Genomic DNA, 17,331 nt, shown 5'->3' with positions numbered 1-17,331 from the left:
GCAAGCAAAGTAGATGCCTTGGCTACCCATAACAAAATGTTAGAAACCCAAATATCTCAAGTAGCTCAACAACAAGCACCTACTGCTGCACCAACTGGTACATTCCCTGGACAGCCCCAACCTAATCCGAGAAGCCAAGCTCATGCAATTATATTAAGAAGTGGAACGGAAGTGGAAGGACCGTCTGATCCAAGGATAGAAAACCAAAACCCTAAGAAATCTACTGAGGAAAGTGAACCTAAGGAAAAGGAAGAGAGTAATAAGGAAACCCTAGAAAAGAAGGAACCTTATGTACCTCCACCACCTTACAAACCACCTATACCTTACCCTCAAAGGCTTGTTAAAACCAAAGATGTAGGCCAATTCAGAAAATTTGTTGATCTCCTTAAGCAATTAAACGTTACAATTCCATTTACCGAAGCTATTACGCAGATGCCCTCATATGCTAAATTCTTAAAAGAAATTCTTTCTAATAAAAGGAAACTTGAGGATAGTGAAACCGTTACACTCCCTGCCGAATGTAGCGCTATAATCCAAAACATGCCCCCTAAACTCAAGGATCCAGGTAGTTTCTCTATACCCTGTCACATAGGAAAATTTGTCATCGACAAAGCCTTATGCGATTTAGGAGCCGGAATTAGCGTTATGCCTTTATCCATATGTAAGAGACTGGAAATGGGAGAATTAAGACCGACCAAGATGTCTGTACAACTAGCAGATCGTTCCATCAAATATCCTGTAGGAATCCTTGAAAACGTTCCCGTACGCATAGGTCAGTTTTACATTCCCACTGACTTCACAATTATGGACATTAGAGAAGATGATACTACACCTATTATACTAGGAAGACCATTCTTAGCAACTGCCGGTGCAATCATAGACGTAAAACGAGGAAGACTCACCTTCGAAGTAGGTGAAGAGAAAATTGAATTCATTCTTTCCAAATTCTTGAAAGCACCTGCAATAGAAGATACATGTTACTTCATGGATATCATCGATGAATGCATAAAAGAAGCAGAGTCAGGAGAAGACAAATCATCAGACTATCTTTTAGAAGACAAATCTAAACAATGCTTAGCAATAACACCAGATCCTACGCAGTGTCTTAACAAACCAACCCCTGATTTGAAAACACTTCCCAAAAATCTGAGATATGAATTCCTAGACTTAGAACTTGAACGACCTGTGATAGTCAATGCAGATCTAGGAAGACTCGAAACAGAAAAACTCCTACATATCTTAAGAAAATATCCAACCGCACTAGGATATCACATAACCGATCTTAAAGGAATAAGCCCTTCTATTTGTATGCATCGCATCATGTTAGAAGAAGACGGTAAAACCTCTAGGGAACACCAGAGAAGACTAAATCCGATCCTAAGTGAGGTAGTGAAAAAAGAAATAACCAAGTTATTAGAAGCAGGTATTATATATCCTATATCTGATAGCAAATGGGTCAGTCCTGTACACGTTGTACCAAAGAAAGGAGGCATAACCGTTATTGAAAACGAAAAAGGAGAAACTATAACTAAACGAATCGAATCGGGATGGAGAATGTGCATTGATTATAGGAAACTAAACAAAGCAACCCGAAAAGATCATTTCCCTTTACCATTCATTGACCAAATGTTAGAACGATTAGCTAAACATTCACATTTCTGTTATTTAGACGGTTATTCAGGCTTCTTTCAAATACCAATTCACCCTGATGACCAAGAAAAGACAACATTCACATGCCCTTTTGGTACCTTCGCGTATAGACGAATGCCGTTTGGTCTGTGTAATGCCCCTGCAACTTTTCAAAGATGCATGATGGCAATTTTCGCCGACTTTCTCGAAAACATCATGGAAGTATTCATGGATGACTTTTCTGTGTACGGACAAAGTTTCGAAGAATGCCTTGAAAACCTGGAAAGAGTTCTTGAACGATGTGTAAAGTAAACTTAGTACTTAATTGGGAAAAGTGCCACTTTATGGTACAAGAAGGAATTGTTTTAGGACACATCATCTCGAACAGAGGAATTGAAGTAGACAAAGCCAAAATAGAGGTAATCGAAAATCTTCAACCCCCAAGAACCGTGAGAGAAGTACGAAGCTTTTTAGGACACGCCGGTTTCTACCGACGATTCATCAAAGACTTCTCTAAGATAACTAAACCCTTAACCGGACTATTAATGAAAGATGCTGAATTCATATTCGACGATAACTGTTTAAAAGCATTTCAAACTCTTAAACAAGCATTGATCTCCGCACCCATTATGCAGACACCAGACTGGAATGAACCATTCGAAATAATGTGCGATGCCAGTGATTATGCTGTAGGTGCTGTTTTAGGACAAAGAAAGGATAAAAGCTCCATGTTATATATTACGCTAGCAGAACCCTGGATGAAGCACAGATGAATTATGCCACAACCGAGAAAGAACTCCTAGCAGTAGTATTTGCGCTGGATAAATTTCGTTCTTATTTGGTAGGAGCCAAAATAATAGTTTACACTGATCATGCTGCTATCAGGTACCTTCTAACAAAAAGGATGCTAAACCTAGACTCCTAAGATGGATCTTGTTACTACAAGAATTCGACTTAGAAATCAAGGACAAGAAAGGAACTGAGAACGTAGTAGCAGACCACCTCTCTAGACTTGAGAACCTTGAACCAGAAAGAACATCCATTAATGATGATTTCTCGTATGACAAACTCATAGCTACTTTGGAAGAGAACAACTCCGACATGCAAGTAGAAACCACCTTAGCTATATCTGTCATACCATGGTACGCTGATCTAGTCAATTATTTAGCTGCCGGAATAGTTCCACCTACTTTATCTTACCAGCAGAAGAAAAGATTCTTCCATGACATAAAACACTATTACTGGGATGATCCCTTACTTTTCAAAAGAGGTCCCGATGGTATTTTCCGTCGATGTGTACCCGAAGAAGAGGTAGAAAATATAATCCAACACTGTCACTCCGCGCCTTATGGTGGACACACAAGTACATCCAAGACCTGCTCAAAAATCCTACAAGCTGGCTTTTATTGGCCAACTATATGGAAGGACGTACATGCGGCTATTAAGGAGTGTGACAGATGTCAACGCACGGGAAACATATCTAGACGTGACGAGATGCCACAAAAAGGTATTTTGGAAGTAGAGATTTTTGACGTGTGGGGAATAGACTTCATGGGACCGTTTCCATCCTCTTTCGGTAACAAGTACATACTCGTGGCGGTTGACTACGTATCAAAGTGGATCGAAGCTATAGCTTCTCCAACTAATGACACCCGAGTAGTAACTAGACTCTTTAAAAATATAATTTTTCCGAGATTTGGCATCCCAAGGATAGTAGTCAGTGATGGTGGATCGCACTTTATATCCAAGGTACTCGAAAAACTACTACTTAAATATGGAGTGAGACATAGGATAGCAACACCTTACCACCCTCAAACCAGTGGACAAGTGGAAGTATCTAACAGAGAAATCAAGCAAATACTAGAAAAAACGGTCGCCACTTCAAGGAAAGATTGGTCATTGAAATTACCAGAAGCTTTATGGGCATACCGAACTGCTTATAAAACTCCCATAGGGACGACCCCATTTAAGCTCATTTATGGAAAATCCTGTCACCTCCCGGTAGAATTAGAACACAAAGCCTATTGGGCTATTAGAAATTTAAATTTGAATTATAAAGCCGCCGGTGAAAAGAGAATCCTTGACATAAACGAATTAGAGGAACTCAGAAGAGACGCCTATGAAAATGCCAAAATCTATAAAGAAAGAACAAAACAATGGCATGATAAGCGTATATCAAGGAAAATCTTCAAGCAAGGCGACGCAGTACTCTTATTTAACTCCAGACTAAAATTATTCCCGGGAAAAACTACGATCCAGATGGTCAGGACCTTTCCATATCACTAAAATCTTTCCCAGTGGAGCGGTAGAAATTAAAGGACAATCTACAGAACCGTTCACCGTAAACGGGCAACGTCTGAAACATTATCACTATGCGGAAACCAACGAGGATTCGCAAATTCTACACTTAGACGAAACGCCCCCAGGACTCATAGACAATGTTTAGCAGTTTCTCTGTCGAGCTTGCGACATTTAAAACAAGCGCTTAGTGGGAGACAACCCACAAATTAATTTGTTATTTTATTATTTTATTATTATTATCATTTCTCTATTTTTCTCTTAATTATTCTTTTAATTTCTATTTAGTATTCATTATTGATTTATTCAAAAAGAAAAAATATATCTATATATTAATAATAATTCTATTCTTCTTTCGGCATTTGGCCAAATCCTGACTTAAACTCATGTTTTCTTTTCTCTAGTTAACACTAACCAGATGGGACATTTTGACCGTATGGGTATCAAGTTCAGAGGAATGGCTCAGAAATGAAGGTTTGAAGAACTAGCCACTAGAGAGATGCTACCTAGTTTATATGCTGATGATTGGGCTATGACTGCCCTTGGACTTAGACAGAGTGTCCTGTTTTTGCTGAATCAGATAGGATGGGAGACCTCCCCTATTCTGAGACCTTTCACCACCTACCGGAGACTCACATTAGAATTCCTTAGTTCATTAATCTATCTACCTAGCCATGGAAAAGGAATTACCAGAGGTTTTATCCAGTTCAGAATGTTCAATATGGAGTACCAATTTAATACTAGAGACTTCACCAACCTTTTGGGTTTTCCTACCTCCTTTGATACATTCACTATTAGCCAGGAAGAACTTCTTGAATATAGAGAGCTTGAACACTTTTGGGGTAAGCTGACTGGAAATGATGAGCCCGAAGAACATGAGTTTCTCTCTGGAAACATACATAACCCGGCTTTTCGCTATTTCCATAAGATCCTGACCCACACTTTATTTGGGAAGAAGCCAAATAGTACTTCAGTTTCACGTGATGAACTCTTCATCATATTTTGTGCTTCCCAGAACCGTCCAGTAAACGGTGCTACTTTTATGTTAGCTAATTTGGACCACCTTATCCAGGATGAGAGAGCACCCATTAGAATAGGCGGCCTGATAACTATGATAGGTAATGCTATTGGACTACGTCAGCCTATGCTTGACCTGAACCCTTTTTGTGGCATTACCACTATGAGTATACCTTTCCTCTTCAACACTATGTTTATAGCAAACATAGGGTCTGATGAGTTTGAGCTCGTTATTGATAACCAGGTTCTCTGCCTATTCACCCTGCCCGATCCTAGGACTAGTGTTCATAACCAAAGGAACTGGCTCTACAACCTGAATGAAACCCCAACTCCTGCTGGATCCACTGAATCCATCCAGGATTATGAGATTTGTGATGACTATGAGCATTATGTTGACCATATCTCTCTTGCTGAATCTGACCCTCAGACTCCATCCGGCTACCATGATATTGATCCTCCTCCTCAGCCTGTCCTGACCGAAGAATCAGCCATGCCTGATCTCCGACATCATATGCCAGGAACAGATATTAAAACCGTCATTGAAGCCTTGATGTCAGAACAAAACGCCCTCAGGGAAGATTTCCACAGCTTGAGACTTGCAGTCCTAGAACACATGAGCAGCACGGCAAGTCAGTTACGTATGTTACGGCATCATGTTAACTCTTTTACTCCTCCGGCCAGAGATCCGAAGATAGATGGAATTTAGTTATTTTTCTTTCTAAGTTATTTAGTTTTAGGCTAGATTTTTTCATTAATGTTATTTGAATTCATGTTTATTTCTATTTCATTTTATTATTTGCCCTTCCTGTAATACATTATGATCAATTTTTATTTGAATCTGTTTAGTTAATTTATTTTGCAATGCCTATTATGCTCTTCTGTTATTACTTATTATATTATTATACAAAGCAATTAAGCATGCATACTAAATTAAGCTACAGACTAAAACGTTCATAAGCAGAATAAAATATTAAATTACGCTACCAAGTGATTCTGTGAAGCGCTACTAAGCCTTTCCAAAAAGGAAGTGTGACGAGCGTCACACCACCCATGACGGGCGGCACACTTAGTACTTGTTACGAGCGTCACAGCTTTGTGACGAGCGTAACGCCTCTCAGATATGTGAACGTTAGGGAGCCGTTGGAGACGAACGTTACACCCCCCACCTTTTTACATTCCCCATTCATTTTTCATTTACCACAATTAATTACTTTTCAACCACTCTTTCTTTTCACCTCCCACATTTTACCTATAAATACCCTCCAAACTTCCTTCTTTCACCACAAACAACTCTCTCATATCAAATATACAATTCTTTTCTCTTCCAAATCACTCATTCAAAAATTCATCACAATGGCGGGAAATCAAAACTTCGGAAATATCATCTTCCGATCCGGAGATGACAACTATCAGCAAGAGCAATTCGAGCGCTTCCAACAGCGAGGCGTCGCTCCCACCAGGTACCCCGATTTAACTTGTTTACAACAATTGGGCTTACACCAAGGTATCGAGTGGATGCTCCGTAGAGCCGATTTAACCTTCCTTTGCACCCATAACCAACCCACCTATCCTTCCCTAACCTTAGAATTCCTAAGTTCTTACGACTACACCACTCCCGCCGGTGAAGGTGAATTTCTAACCGGTACAGCAACCTTCCGTATGTTTAACACCGAGTACTCTCTAACCCAACGCCAATTGAGTGCCATGCTGCAATTTCCCACAGAAGGTCTGCTCCATGCCAGAATTCCCCCAACCTCAAACTGGAACACAGTTCTAGTTTTCGACCTATTTAAGAAAATTTCCGGTATCAATACCTACAACTGGGAAGAACTCCTTCTCTCCCACATCCATAACCCCACCATCCGCTATTTTCTCCGTATCCTACAAAACACACTCTTTGGAAGACCAAACAACAGTAAGGTCAACTCAAAAGAACTCTTTTTCCTCCAGTGCGTTTTCGAATCGGATACTACGGTAAACGCCGCCTCTTTTCTCCTTCATCATATCCGCACCTTATGTGCTAGAGGCCGGCAACCATTCATAATTGGTGGATTAATAACCTCCATAGCACTTGGCCTGAACCTAGGGGATAAACTCCAAACTTTAGAATCCTTACCACCCCTGTCTATGGATATCAGCTATTGTCGCTCCAGCCGCCTGATTAAAAACAGAGTAGGTGGAGGCTATTATCTGATGGTGAACAACCAAGCAGTCCCAAGTGTTGTGCTACCCAATACCACCCTAACCGATGTCACAAACCCGAACCGCCACCTCTACGATCTTAGCGCTCCTGAAACCACCGAGCCTTCACAAACAAACCAGCAAACAGACGAGTTTGAAGAAATGGAACAAGGCGATCATCCGCCAACACAACCGTCAGTCCCGCTCAACCCTTCCAGTAATGCAGCCGGCCCATCCTCCCAACGTCGTCGACGACGAAGGCCTGCGACCAACGATGACATTATGGATGCTATCGATGGAATGCAGGCACAGAATACAGAGATGATGCAGATGATGCGTCAAATGCAACAGCAACAGGATGCTCGGAATGCCATAACCGACCAGCGGTTTACTGAGTTGTTTAGCAGATTCGACAGCTTAGACATGCGTCAAAGATCACCAGGACCAAGAACCAGAGGTGGAAGGCAGCCTTAGTTGTATTTTTCTTTTTCCTTTCCATTTTGTATTCCTTTCCCTTCAAACATCGAGGACAATGTTTAGTTCAAGTATGGGGGGGAAATTATTCTTTCCATTCCCATCTTTGTTTCAAGTTTGTACTCTCCCTTTTCATTGTTATTTCCTTATAAAACACAATATTTTTTTTTTTAAGTTAAGTCCTGAATGTGAAAAAGTTTCTATTATCTATTTCCCTCAACTTTCTTGAGCCATAACAAAAATTTTAACACACCCAATAAGTATAAAGGTCGCCTACTTTATAAAATTTGGTGAAATCAAAACAAAATCATTACCATAACAACGCTCTGAGAACCTCAATATGTTAGATCAGGATAAGTACCTATTATACCGATTCCTTGAACTTTTAGTTCTATGGCAACCCCAAGTAGTTTATACAGAAGTCAGCATCATCTTAATAGCAAACTACGTGGAGAACCGATGAATATAAGTGAATGATCCCCAAAGTAACCTAAGAAAATTAAACTAGGTGATCCTTACCAGATCATTTAACCGAAAGGTTGCAGATCATGCAAAAGCACAATACGAAAGATCCATTATGAATTGGTTCAGTAGGAATCTGGTACTGAACTTGGTAGGGCGGACTACGGTTCGATCCCCCGCAATTTGCAATGGACTGAATAATGAAGTTATCCGACTTATGTACCAGAACTTCTAGCTAAAAGCGGATCATAGTCACTAACCGGTTACTCCACTATGTGCGCGAAAGGATAAAGGGCTTAATGTGATTTCGCTAGAATGAAAACGGGCAAAATAAGACTAAAGGAACCAGGATAGCTATCATAGGGTACTTGAACTGATTGGCATAAGGTAGGGTTATCTAAGTTGTAACGGTAGTTGTTGATGTCAAGATTAAACTCAAGTCCTCCTAAACAAAAATCCATTGGCAACCTAGTACGAATTGATGTGTGCTTTAAAATTTCATCCGGCTAAAACTTTTAACAAGTTCTATACTGAATTTTGCTTGAGGACAAGCAAAGATTTAAGTATGGGGGAGTTTGATAACACGAAATTATATCGCTTTTTAAGACTTAATTCAATTAAATTATTTTATCATTTACGCTAATTTATCCCATTTTATCAGATATTATGCAGTATTTCTCTTCTGTTTATATCAGGTACCCATTTTGAAGCAAAAGTGAAAGAGGGAAGAAAAGGAGGGTAAAAAGCAACAAAAAGGAGAGAAAAGGAACCAAAGGCCAAAGCCCAGCCCAAAGCGCACAAGTCACCAATGCTGTGCCTGTGACGGACGTCACAGGACGCGTGACGAGCGTCACGCGAAGCAGCCTTGTGACGGACGTCACACATGGTGTGACGAACGTCACACCAGTCCTCTATATTTTTGGCGCAAGGAACTCAACTGACCACGTTGAAGCCCACTTCCACTCACGCTTAACCCTCGGAAGCCTACTACCATGCACGCGGAAACCCTTGAAAAGTGGTTACACCAGCAGCTTATAAATAGCAGCAAATTGGGAACTTCCTGACACACAGTTTTTGCACGCTCAGTTTTGCGGAAGCTCTGCCAAATTTATTTTTCACGCCTTTGCCTATTTTTCTTCCTTTCCAGCATCGTTCACTTTATTTATTTTATTTTGCAAGCTTTGTTTTCTTTTCCCTTGCAATTTATTTTCCCCGTTCTTAGCTTTTAGATATTTTTCGCGTAGTAGTTTCTACACCGGAAACTACTGGGCAACTTTATACCGGATTTAACCTTACGTTATATTCGAGTCTTTTTTTATTTCCTTGATTTAATTTACTGTTTAATTGAAGAATCGAAGAACAAATCCTACCGGCTTGTGGTGGAGTGTTCAAGACCATTGTATTACGCATTCAGGTTCTTTAATTGTTATTTAATTTTTATGCTTTATTCTATTGTTTATTTGCATTGCCTGCCTGAAATGAGTCTGTGTATGCATGATAATAATTATTATTTAGTAAGCATGTCTGGCTAATTTGCCTAGGTATCGGTATGTAAAGTAAGCAGAAAGAGGGATCAAAACTAAGTCGGTCTATTCAAACTTAAAATTAGAATCAATCTTTTTATGGTCTTAACTTACAGGTTTAATAACAAGATTTTTTACAAAAGTAAAAGACATAAAGAAGTTGAAACCAACAGAGCGAGAGTTTGAGGTTTTAACTGGACAGTGTAAGTTAGTCATTAAATCTATCTCAGGGCGAGAGCAAGTTTTAGAATTAATTAAATTCTGACCTTTTTCCAAAAAGTATTTTTAAAGATTGAATGTGAGGACGAGAGTTAAGCATTTAGATTTAATTGTATAACCTAAGTCAACAGAGCGAAAGTTTGAGATAAGGGTGTTTAAAACGGTCAGTATTTTCTTAAAAAGAGTTTCTGCAACTTTATTGTTTTCAAAATATGATTTTTGACTTAATTATAAGTGACAGCAACATTAACATAAGATCATGGTTTCTTCAACAGAGCGAGAGTTTGAGATAAAACCTTTAACCAATAAAGTTAGTCGAAACGATTTATTTTAAAACCGAGAGACCGACAAGGAATTGATTCCCTAGTTTTGACGAACTACATACCGATATCCGTTTTATTGATATTTAATCTAGATATTAGTTTAGCTCTTAGCTCCCTTCCCCAAACAATCAAACATTTTCACCTTAGATTTACGTAGTAACCTTAGATAACGGTACATCGATTCATAAGTCCCTGTGGGATCGATATCTTTTAAAACTACGCGATAGAACTGTGCACTTGCAGTTTGTATCCCATTCTCGACTCACACAGTCGAGCGATCACCCATACGAAAGCACCAAGGTCGTCCCTTGGAACTATAACTCCACAGCCTATCTGCACGGGCGAAGACTCGAAGAGAGGTCTACGAAAGCTCGAAATACTTTAGTAATCCATGTACCCTCTGAGGTTTCCAAGCCCGTTGAGTTACAAAAGCTAGTGGAAGTTCAAGAGCCAGTGGTAAACATTGCAGGCACTAGCGGCGTGACCCGAAGTGGCCGCATATTCGCAGCACCACCGCCGCTACCTGAAAAAGAGAATATTGGGCCTAACGCCAAGAGTAGGGGTAAGAAACCTGCCGACCCAGAGCAGGGGTATACCCGAACTCAAGGCAAGGTCGTGTTGGATGATGTGGAAGAGCTCCTCCGCATCATAAGGAAGAACGACTACAAAGTGGCTGACCAACTCAACCAAACACCATCCATGATCTTTATATTGTTATTGCTTCTGTGCTCTGAAGCCCACCGAGATGCCCTAATCAAGTTTCTTAGTGCCGCCCATGTTCCCCAAGAGATCACAGTCAATCAATTCGAATGGGTAGTGGCTAATATAGCCTTGAAGGGATGCTTAGGCTTTTGCGATGACGAGTTGCCTCCCGATGGCAAAAATCATAACAAAGCCTTACACATATCCATAGAGTGTGCTGACAACATAATGTCCAAGGTGCTGGTGGACACATGGTCTTCTTTAAACGTGCTCCCGAAGATTTCCCTTACTAAACTGACAATAGAGGGCCTGCTGATGAAGCCCGGCGCATTGATAGTTTGGACGCCGGTCCATCGTCGGAGAGGTAGACCTTCCTATCAAGATAAGGCCATACACTTTCCTCGTGACCTTCTATGTGATGGATATTCACCCAACATGTAGTTGCCTTTTGGGTCGCCCATGGATTCACGCTGCAGGGGCAGTAACCTCTACCCTCCATCAAAAATTGAAGTTTATCATCAGTGACAAGTTGGTCACCATTGATGGAGAAGAAGACATTTTGGTCAGTCAACTATCCTCCTTCCGGTATGTTGAAGTGGATGGGGAGATTCACGAAACACCTTTTCAAGCATTCGAGATTGTCAATGTGTTGATGAATCCCCTCAATGGAAGAACATATGGAAAATCTGAACTCTCGATGTCGTCCCTAAAGGATGCTCAAACGATAATAAAAGCAGGCCATCTGGAAGGATGGGGGAGAATCTTGGAGTTACCTGTCAACAAAAACAGAACTTGCTTAGGGTACCATCCAGAGCAGACAACCTAGCAAAATACACCTGCAAGGGGTGACGAGATGGCCCTCTCCGTTCCAGGAAATTTCGTAAGTACCAGACATCTCTTCCAAGAGCAGGTCACCATGATAGGCGAAGACCGTGATATTTCAGAAGCTGATTGCTTCGTGCTCAAGAAGGCGGCAGACCAGCAGCTCAACAATTGGACAAAAGTGGACCTACCTGAAGTTACTTTCTGTCAAACATAATTTTTTGTTTTTCATTTCGGATCCTTATGCTCGTGCCCAAGGCATAGTGGAGCTTGTAGGGCTCCCGTTGTTTTCATCATTGTTTTAAAATGAAATAAAATGAGTGTTTCGCATACAATTTTTCTCTCTGTCTTTCTCTTTTCATTTTTTCTTTTTTTTTCTCTAAAATAAAGCATGAATTAGTCATGCAGATTCGACTCGGATTCCATTGACAACAAAAATGCTATGGTTGATTATAATTTCGCGAATCCAATCTACCAAGCCGAGGAAGGTTGTGACGAAGATTGTGAACTCCCAGAGGAGTTGGCCAGGCTGTTACAGCAGGAATCCGAATTGATTCAACTGCATCAGGAGTCGTTGGAGACTGTCAACCTTGGATCCAAAGACTGCAAGAAAGAAATTAGGATTGGCCTCGATCTACATGTCGAGGTCAAGAAGAGGTTGATCGAGTTACTGCATGAATATGTCGATGTGTTTGCTTGGTCATATCAAGATATGCCCGAGTTAGACACAAATATTATAATGCACCATCTGCCGCTCAAACAGGACTGTCCTCCAGTGAAGCAGAAACTGATAAGAATGCGACCTGATATGGCTATCAAAATCAAGGAAGAGGTTCAAAAACAACTGGATGCAGGTTTTCTAGCAGTTTCAAACTACCCCTAGTGGGTTGCCAACATCGTGCCCGTACCTAAGAAAGATGGCAAGGTGCGCATGTGTGTGGATTACAGAGACCTAAACATGGCTAGTCCAAAAGATGACTTTCCACTACCGCACATTGACGTGTTGGTGGACAATACGACCCAATTCTCCATATTCTCCTTCATGGACAGTTTCTCCGGATATAATCAAATCAAGATGGACCCAGAAGACATGGAGAAGACTACATTTATCACCCTGTGGGCGACATTCTGCTATCAAGTCATGTTGTTCGGCCTAAAGAATGTTGGGGCAACATATCAAAGAGTCATGGTCACTCTCTCTCATCACATGATCCACAAAGAGATTGAAGTATACGTTGATGATATGATTGCTAAGTCCCAAACAGAAGAGGAACACCTCACCCATCTGCACAAGTTGTTTGAGAGGCTGAGAAAGTTCAAATTGAGACTTAATCCAAACAAATGCATGTTCGGGGTAAGATCTGGCAAGCTGCTAGGTTTTATTGTGAGCCAACATAGCATTGAAGTGGATCCCGACAAAGTTAAAGCCATACAAGCTATGCCCGCACCGAGAACGGAAAAAGAAGTTCGCGACTTTTTAGGACGATTGAACTATATAACCAGGTTCATATCGCACCTGACTGCCACATGCGAACCAATCTTCAAGCTATTACGAAAGGACCAAGCCGTCAAGTGGAACGAGAACTTCCAAAGAGCCTTTCAGAGGATAAAACAGTATCTCCAGGAGCCACCCATCCCGATACCGCTGGTACCAGGAAGACTACTTATCATGTATTTGACAGTCCTAGAGGATTCTATGGGTTGCGTGTTAGAACAGCACGACGAATCAGGTAGAAAGGAACATGCCATCTACTATCTTGGCAAGAAGTTCACTAATTGTGAATCAAGGTACTCTTTGCTAGAAAATACTTGTTGCGCCCTCGCTTGGGCTGTCAAACGATTAAGGCAGTACATGGTGACACATACCACTCTATTGATCTCCAAAATGGACCCAATTAAGTACATCTTTGAGAAACCTGCTCTAACCGGAAGGGCCGCCCGTTGGCAGATGGCCTTGACTGAATACGACATTCAACTTGTCACCCAAAAGGCCATCAATGGAAGTGTTCTGTCTGATTACTTTGCCCACCATCCGATAGAAGACTACCAACCAATGAAATTCGACTTCCTGGACGAGGACATCCTAATCATAAGAGAGTGCAATATTTCAGGCCCCGAGGAAGGCCCCGAATCGGGGTCGCGATGGATGCTCGCGTTTGATGGTGCTTCCAATGCACGAGGCCATGGAGTAGGTGCCATCATTACATCACCGATAGGATTTCATCTTCCATTTACCGCAAGATTATGCTTCGACTGTACCAAAAATATGGTAGAGTACGAGGCATGTATCTTCGGTATAAAAGCGACAATCGACTTGAGAATCAAGATACTTGAGGTTTACGGGGACTTAGCTCTCGTTATTAGCTAGGTACGGGGAGATTGGGAAACCCGCGATCAGAAGTTGATTCCATACAAAGAACATGTCTTAAAATTGATCCCTTACTTCAATGAAATCTCTTTTTATCACATCCCAGGGGAAGAAAATCAATTAGCGGACGCCCTTGCTACCCTAACATCCATGTTCAAAATCACTTGGAAGAATCAGGCTCCTGCTATCAGCATTTACCGACTAGACGAGCCGTCGTACTATCTAGCTACCGAAGAAGAGTCGGATTGCAAACCCTAGTACCATGACATTAAGACGTATCTCGAAAACAGGTGTACCCAGACAACGCATCGATCACAGACAAGAAATCTTTGAGGAGGCTTTCCTCTAAGTTCTTCTTAAGTGGAGATGTATTGTATAAACGAAACTATGATTCAGTGTTGCTCAGATGAACGGACAGACGCGAAGTCGAGCAAATTCTAACTGATGTGCATGAAGGCTCATTTGGGACACACTCCAGGGGACATTCAATGGCTAAAACGATCCTCAGAGCATGATACTATTGGTTGACCATGGAAACGGGTTGCTTCTATCACGTACAAACGTGTCACAAATGTCAGATCTATGCTGACAGGGTACACGTGCCTCCAGTACCTCTCAATGTCATTTCATCGCCATAGCCTTTCGCTATGTGGGGCATCGATGTGATAGGCCGTATTGAACTGACTACTTCGAATGGGCACTGGTTCATCCCGGTTGCCATCAACTACTTTACCAAATGGGTGGAAGTTGCGTCATACGCAAACGTCACCAAACAAGTGGTAGCTCGCTTTCTGAAACACGACATCATCTGTCGTTATGGGATTCCCAACAAAATTATCACACATAACGATTCGAATCTTAATAACAAGATGATGAAAGAACTGCGCAAGAGTTTCAAGATCGAACACCACAATTCTTCACCTTATCGGCCGAAGATGAACGGTGCAGTAGAAGCGGCCAATAAGAACATAAAGAAGATTGTTCAGAAAATGGTGAAGACATACAAGGATTGGCACGAGATGTTGCCTTTCGCGCTACATGGCTATCGTACTTCGGTGCGAACCTCGACCAGGGCAACCTCGTTCTCTCTGGTGTGTGGTATGGAAGCATTCCTCCCAATCGAGGTAGAGATCCCCTCGCTGAGAATCCTAGAAGACGTCAAACTGGACGAAGCATAATGGATTCAAGCCAGACTCGATCAGCTGAACCTCATAGAAGGGAAACGCATGACAACTCTATGCCACAACCAACTTTATCAGAAGCGGTTGAAGAAGGCCTTTGATAAGAAGGTGTCTCCCAGGAATATCCAGGTCGGTGACCTGGTACTCAAAAAGATCCTGCCTATCCACACAGACCCTCGGGGAAAGTGGACCCCCAATCATGAAGGACCATATGTCATGAGAAAGGTTTTCTCAGGAGGAGCCTTGATTTTCTCGACTATCGATGGGGACGATCTGGCGTCACCCATAAATGCATATGCGGTCAAAAAATATTATGCCTGACATGTGACCCACTAAGTTGATTACCCTAAGGGGCAACTTAGACAAAAATGGACATCCCGGTGGGCCGCAAAAAGAAAAGGTCCAGGAAAAAATTAGGGATATAAAACAAAAGAATTGAAAACCCGCTAAGTTGATTCCCCCCAAAGGGGAAACTTAGGCAAAAAAGGGTATCCCGCTAGATCGAAAACCCGAAAGGGCGGTCTAGGCAAAAGTTAAGGACTGACAGGCCAAGACTGGGTATTATTCAAGGTCTGTGAATACGCCCTCCGAAGCAGTGGAAACCTGAGCGGAGGGTTCAATCCGATCACCATCGACTGGGGAAAAGTGCGAAGATTTAGAAAGTATAACGACTATAGCATGATTGGACCTTAATAGAAATCCGAGACTTTCCCATTGCCAATTTCTTTTTGTGCAATTACCTCATTTAGGAATTGCTTCCTTATTGTAAACGCCCATTTACGGGGCCCGTTTTCAATCAATAAAATCTTCATTCAGAATCTCCTCGTTTTTACTTTTTTTGCTTGTATGCAAAATATAACTGTTATTTCTATATAAACAATTCAACTTGAAGTAATAAGATTACTGACAAGGTTCTGCTGAACTCGTGTATGTCAAATGAGGTTGGGAATGCTAACCGCATTGTGGAGAAAAGTAATTCAATGAGATGTTCTCAGAAATAAATTGGGGATCATGTAGAAATGGATTTGGATCAAGTGATTAAATCTGCACCAGACAACCCTTCATTTTGTGATACCAAAGGTTCTGATAACTGCCGCAGTTATCAAGACAGTGAGCCGCCACTCAATGCTGTGAAATTTGAATGTTCATCATTAAAAAGTGCAACCACAGGAAAATGTGATTCAAGGGAAAGAGACTTCCATAAGTCATGAAGAGCTTGCGCATAGGAGCCGAGATCATTCCTTATCTAATTATGTTGTTATGTTCTTCAGATTTGTTACGTCCGCTACGATACAAAACCATTATGAATCTTTTCAAACCTTTCGTAATAAGCCTGACCAACACAACAGTTGAGCAGCTTTGCAAATCCGTTGTTGAACCAAGGGGCGAAGAGAGCCACCATGTACACATTACTGCTTTTTCAGATCCATCGGGCGTTCCCATCCATGTTGTATACCTCGGCCGCAGCTCATGTGATACTGGCGGTATCAGTGTAAGCCATCATGATCCCATCCTATCCGCTGATGATCTCCTGAGTTCCAGTGGCAGTTCTGAAAAGTAGAATCCTTCACCATAAAGCAAAGTAAACCAACCTGCGAAAGGAAGTAAAAAAAACTGTTGATGTTGCCTCAGAGGCTCACGGGTTCGCATACCCTGAAGGGAGCATTTTGATACATCAAGCAGCAGGGATTTTGGTGACAATTTTGGCAATAGTCACGAGAAATTTTCAAGATTTGATTCCATTAGTAACAGCAAGGAACTCCCCTAACTGAAACAAAGAGAAAAGAAGATATGACAGAAATCCAAAATTCTAGAATTTGTAACAACGACACAGCATGACCTTTCCTGCATAACATTCCAGCAAACAACCGCTTTGCGACCAATTCCTGGCTCATTCAACTGAACCGAACTTCAAATCAATACAGGCAACAATTCACCAAATATATATAGCGGCTCAGCTCGAGAATCCTTTTCATCCCAATTCATTATACTGGCTAAATTGATGGTGAAAACCGCTTTTGCTGAAGTCTGTTCGCGATACTTATCGGCGTGGCAGTATGTTGTTATGGCAATGGCATTCCGCATAAACCGGCAAAACATGGTAGAAACCTGTACAAATGAGGCATCAATTA

The 17,331-nt window shown here is 41.4% G+C and overlaps 1 protein-coding gene across 1 annotated transcript; it reads left to right on the top strand.

Annotated features, from left to right (window-relative positions):
- The first annotated feature begins 13,319 nt into the window (after window positions 1-13,319).
- Window positions 13,320-14,018, top strand: LOC127136961 (uncharacterized). Its single transcript, XM_051063465.1, has one exon. It carries the CDS (start codon window positions 13,320-13,322, stop codon window positions 14,016-14,018), a length of 699 nt encoding a protein of 232 aa, XP_050919422.1.
- The last annotated feature ends 3,313 nt before the right edge of the window (window positions 14,019-17,331 follow it).

This window comes from Lathyrus oleraceus, chromosome 4 (assembly GCF_024323335.1).
Source record: "Lathyrus oleraceus cultivar Zhongwan6 chromosome 4, CAAS_Psat_ZW6_1.0, whole genome shotgun sequence".
Lineage (NCBI taxonomy): Eukaryota > Viridiplantae > Streptophyta > Magnoliopsida > Fabales > Fabaceae > Lathyrus > Lathyrus oleraceus.
The sequence above is the reverse complement of the archived record's forward strand: the minus strand, read 5'-3'. Positions and strand labels throughout refer to the sequence as shown.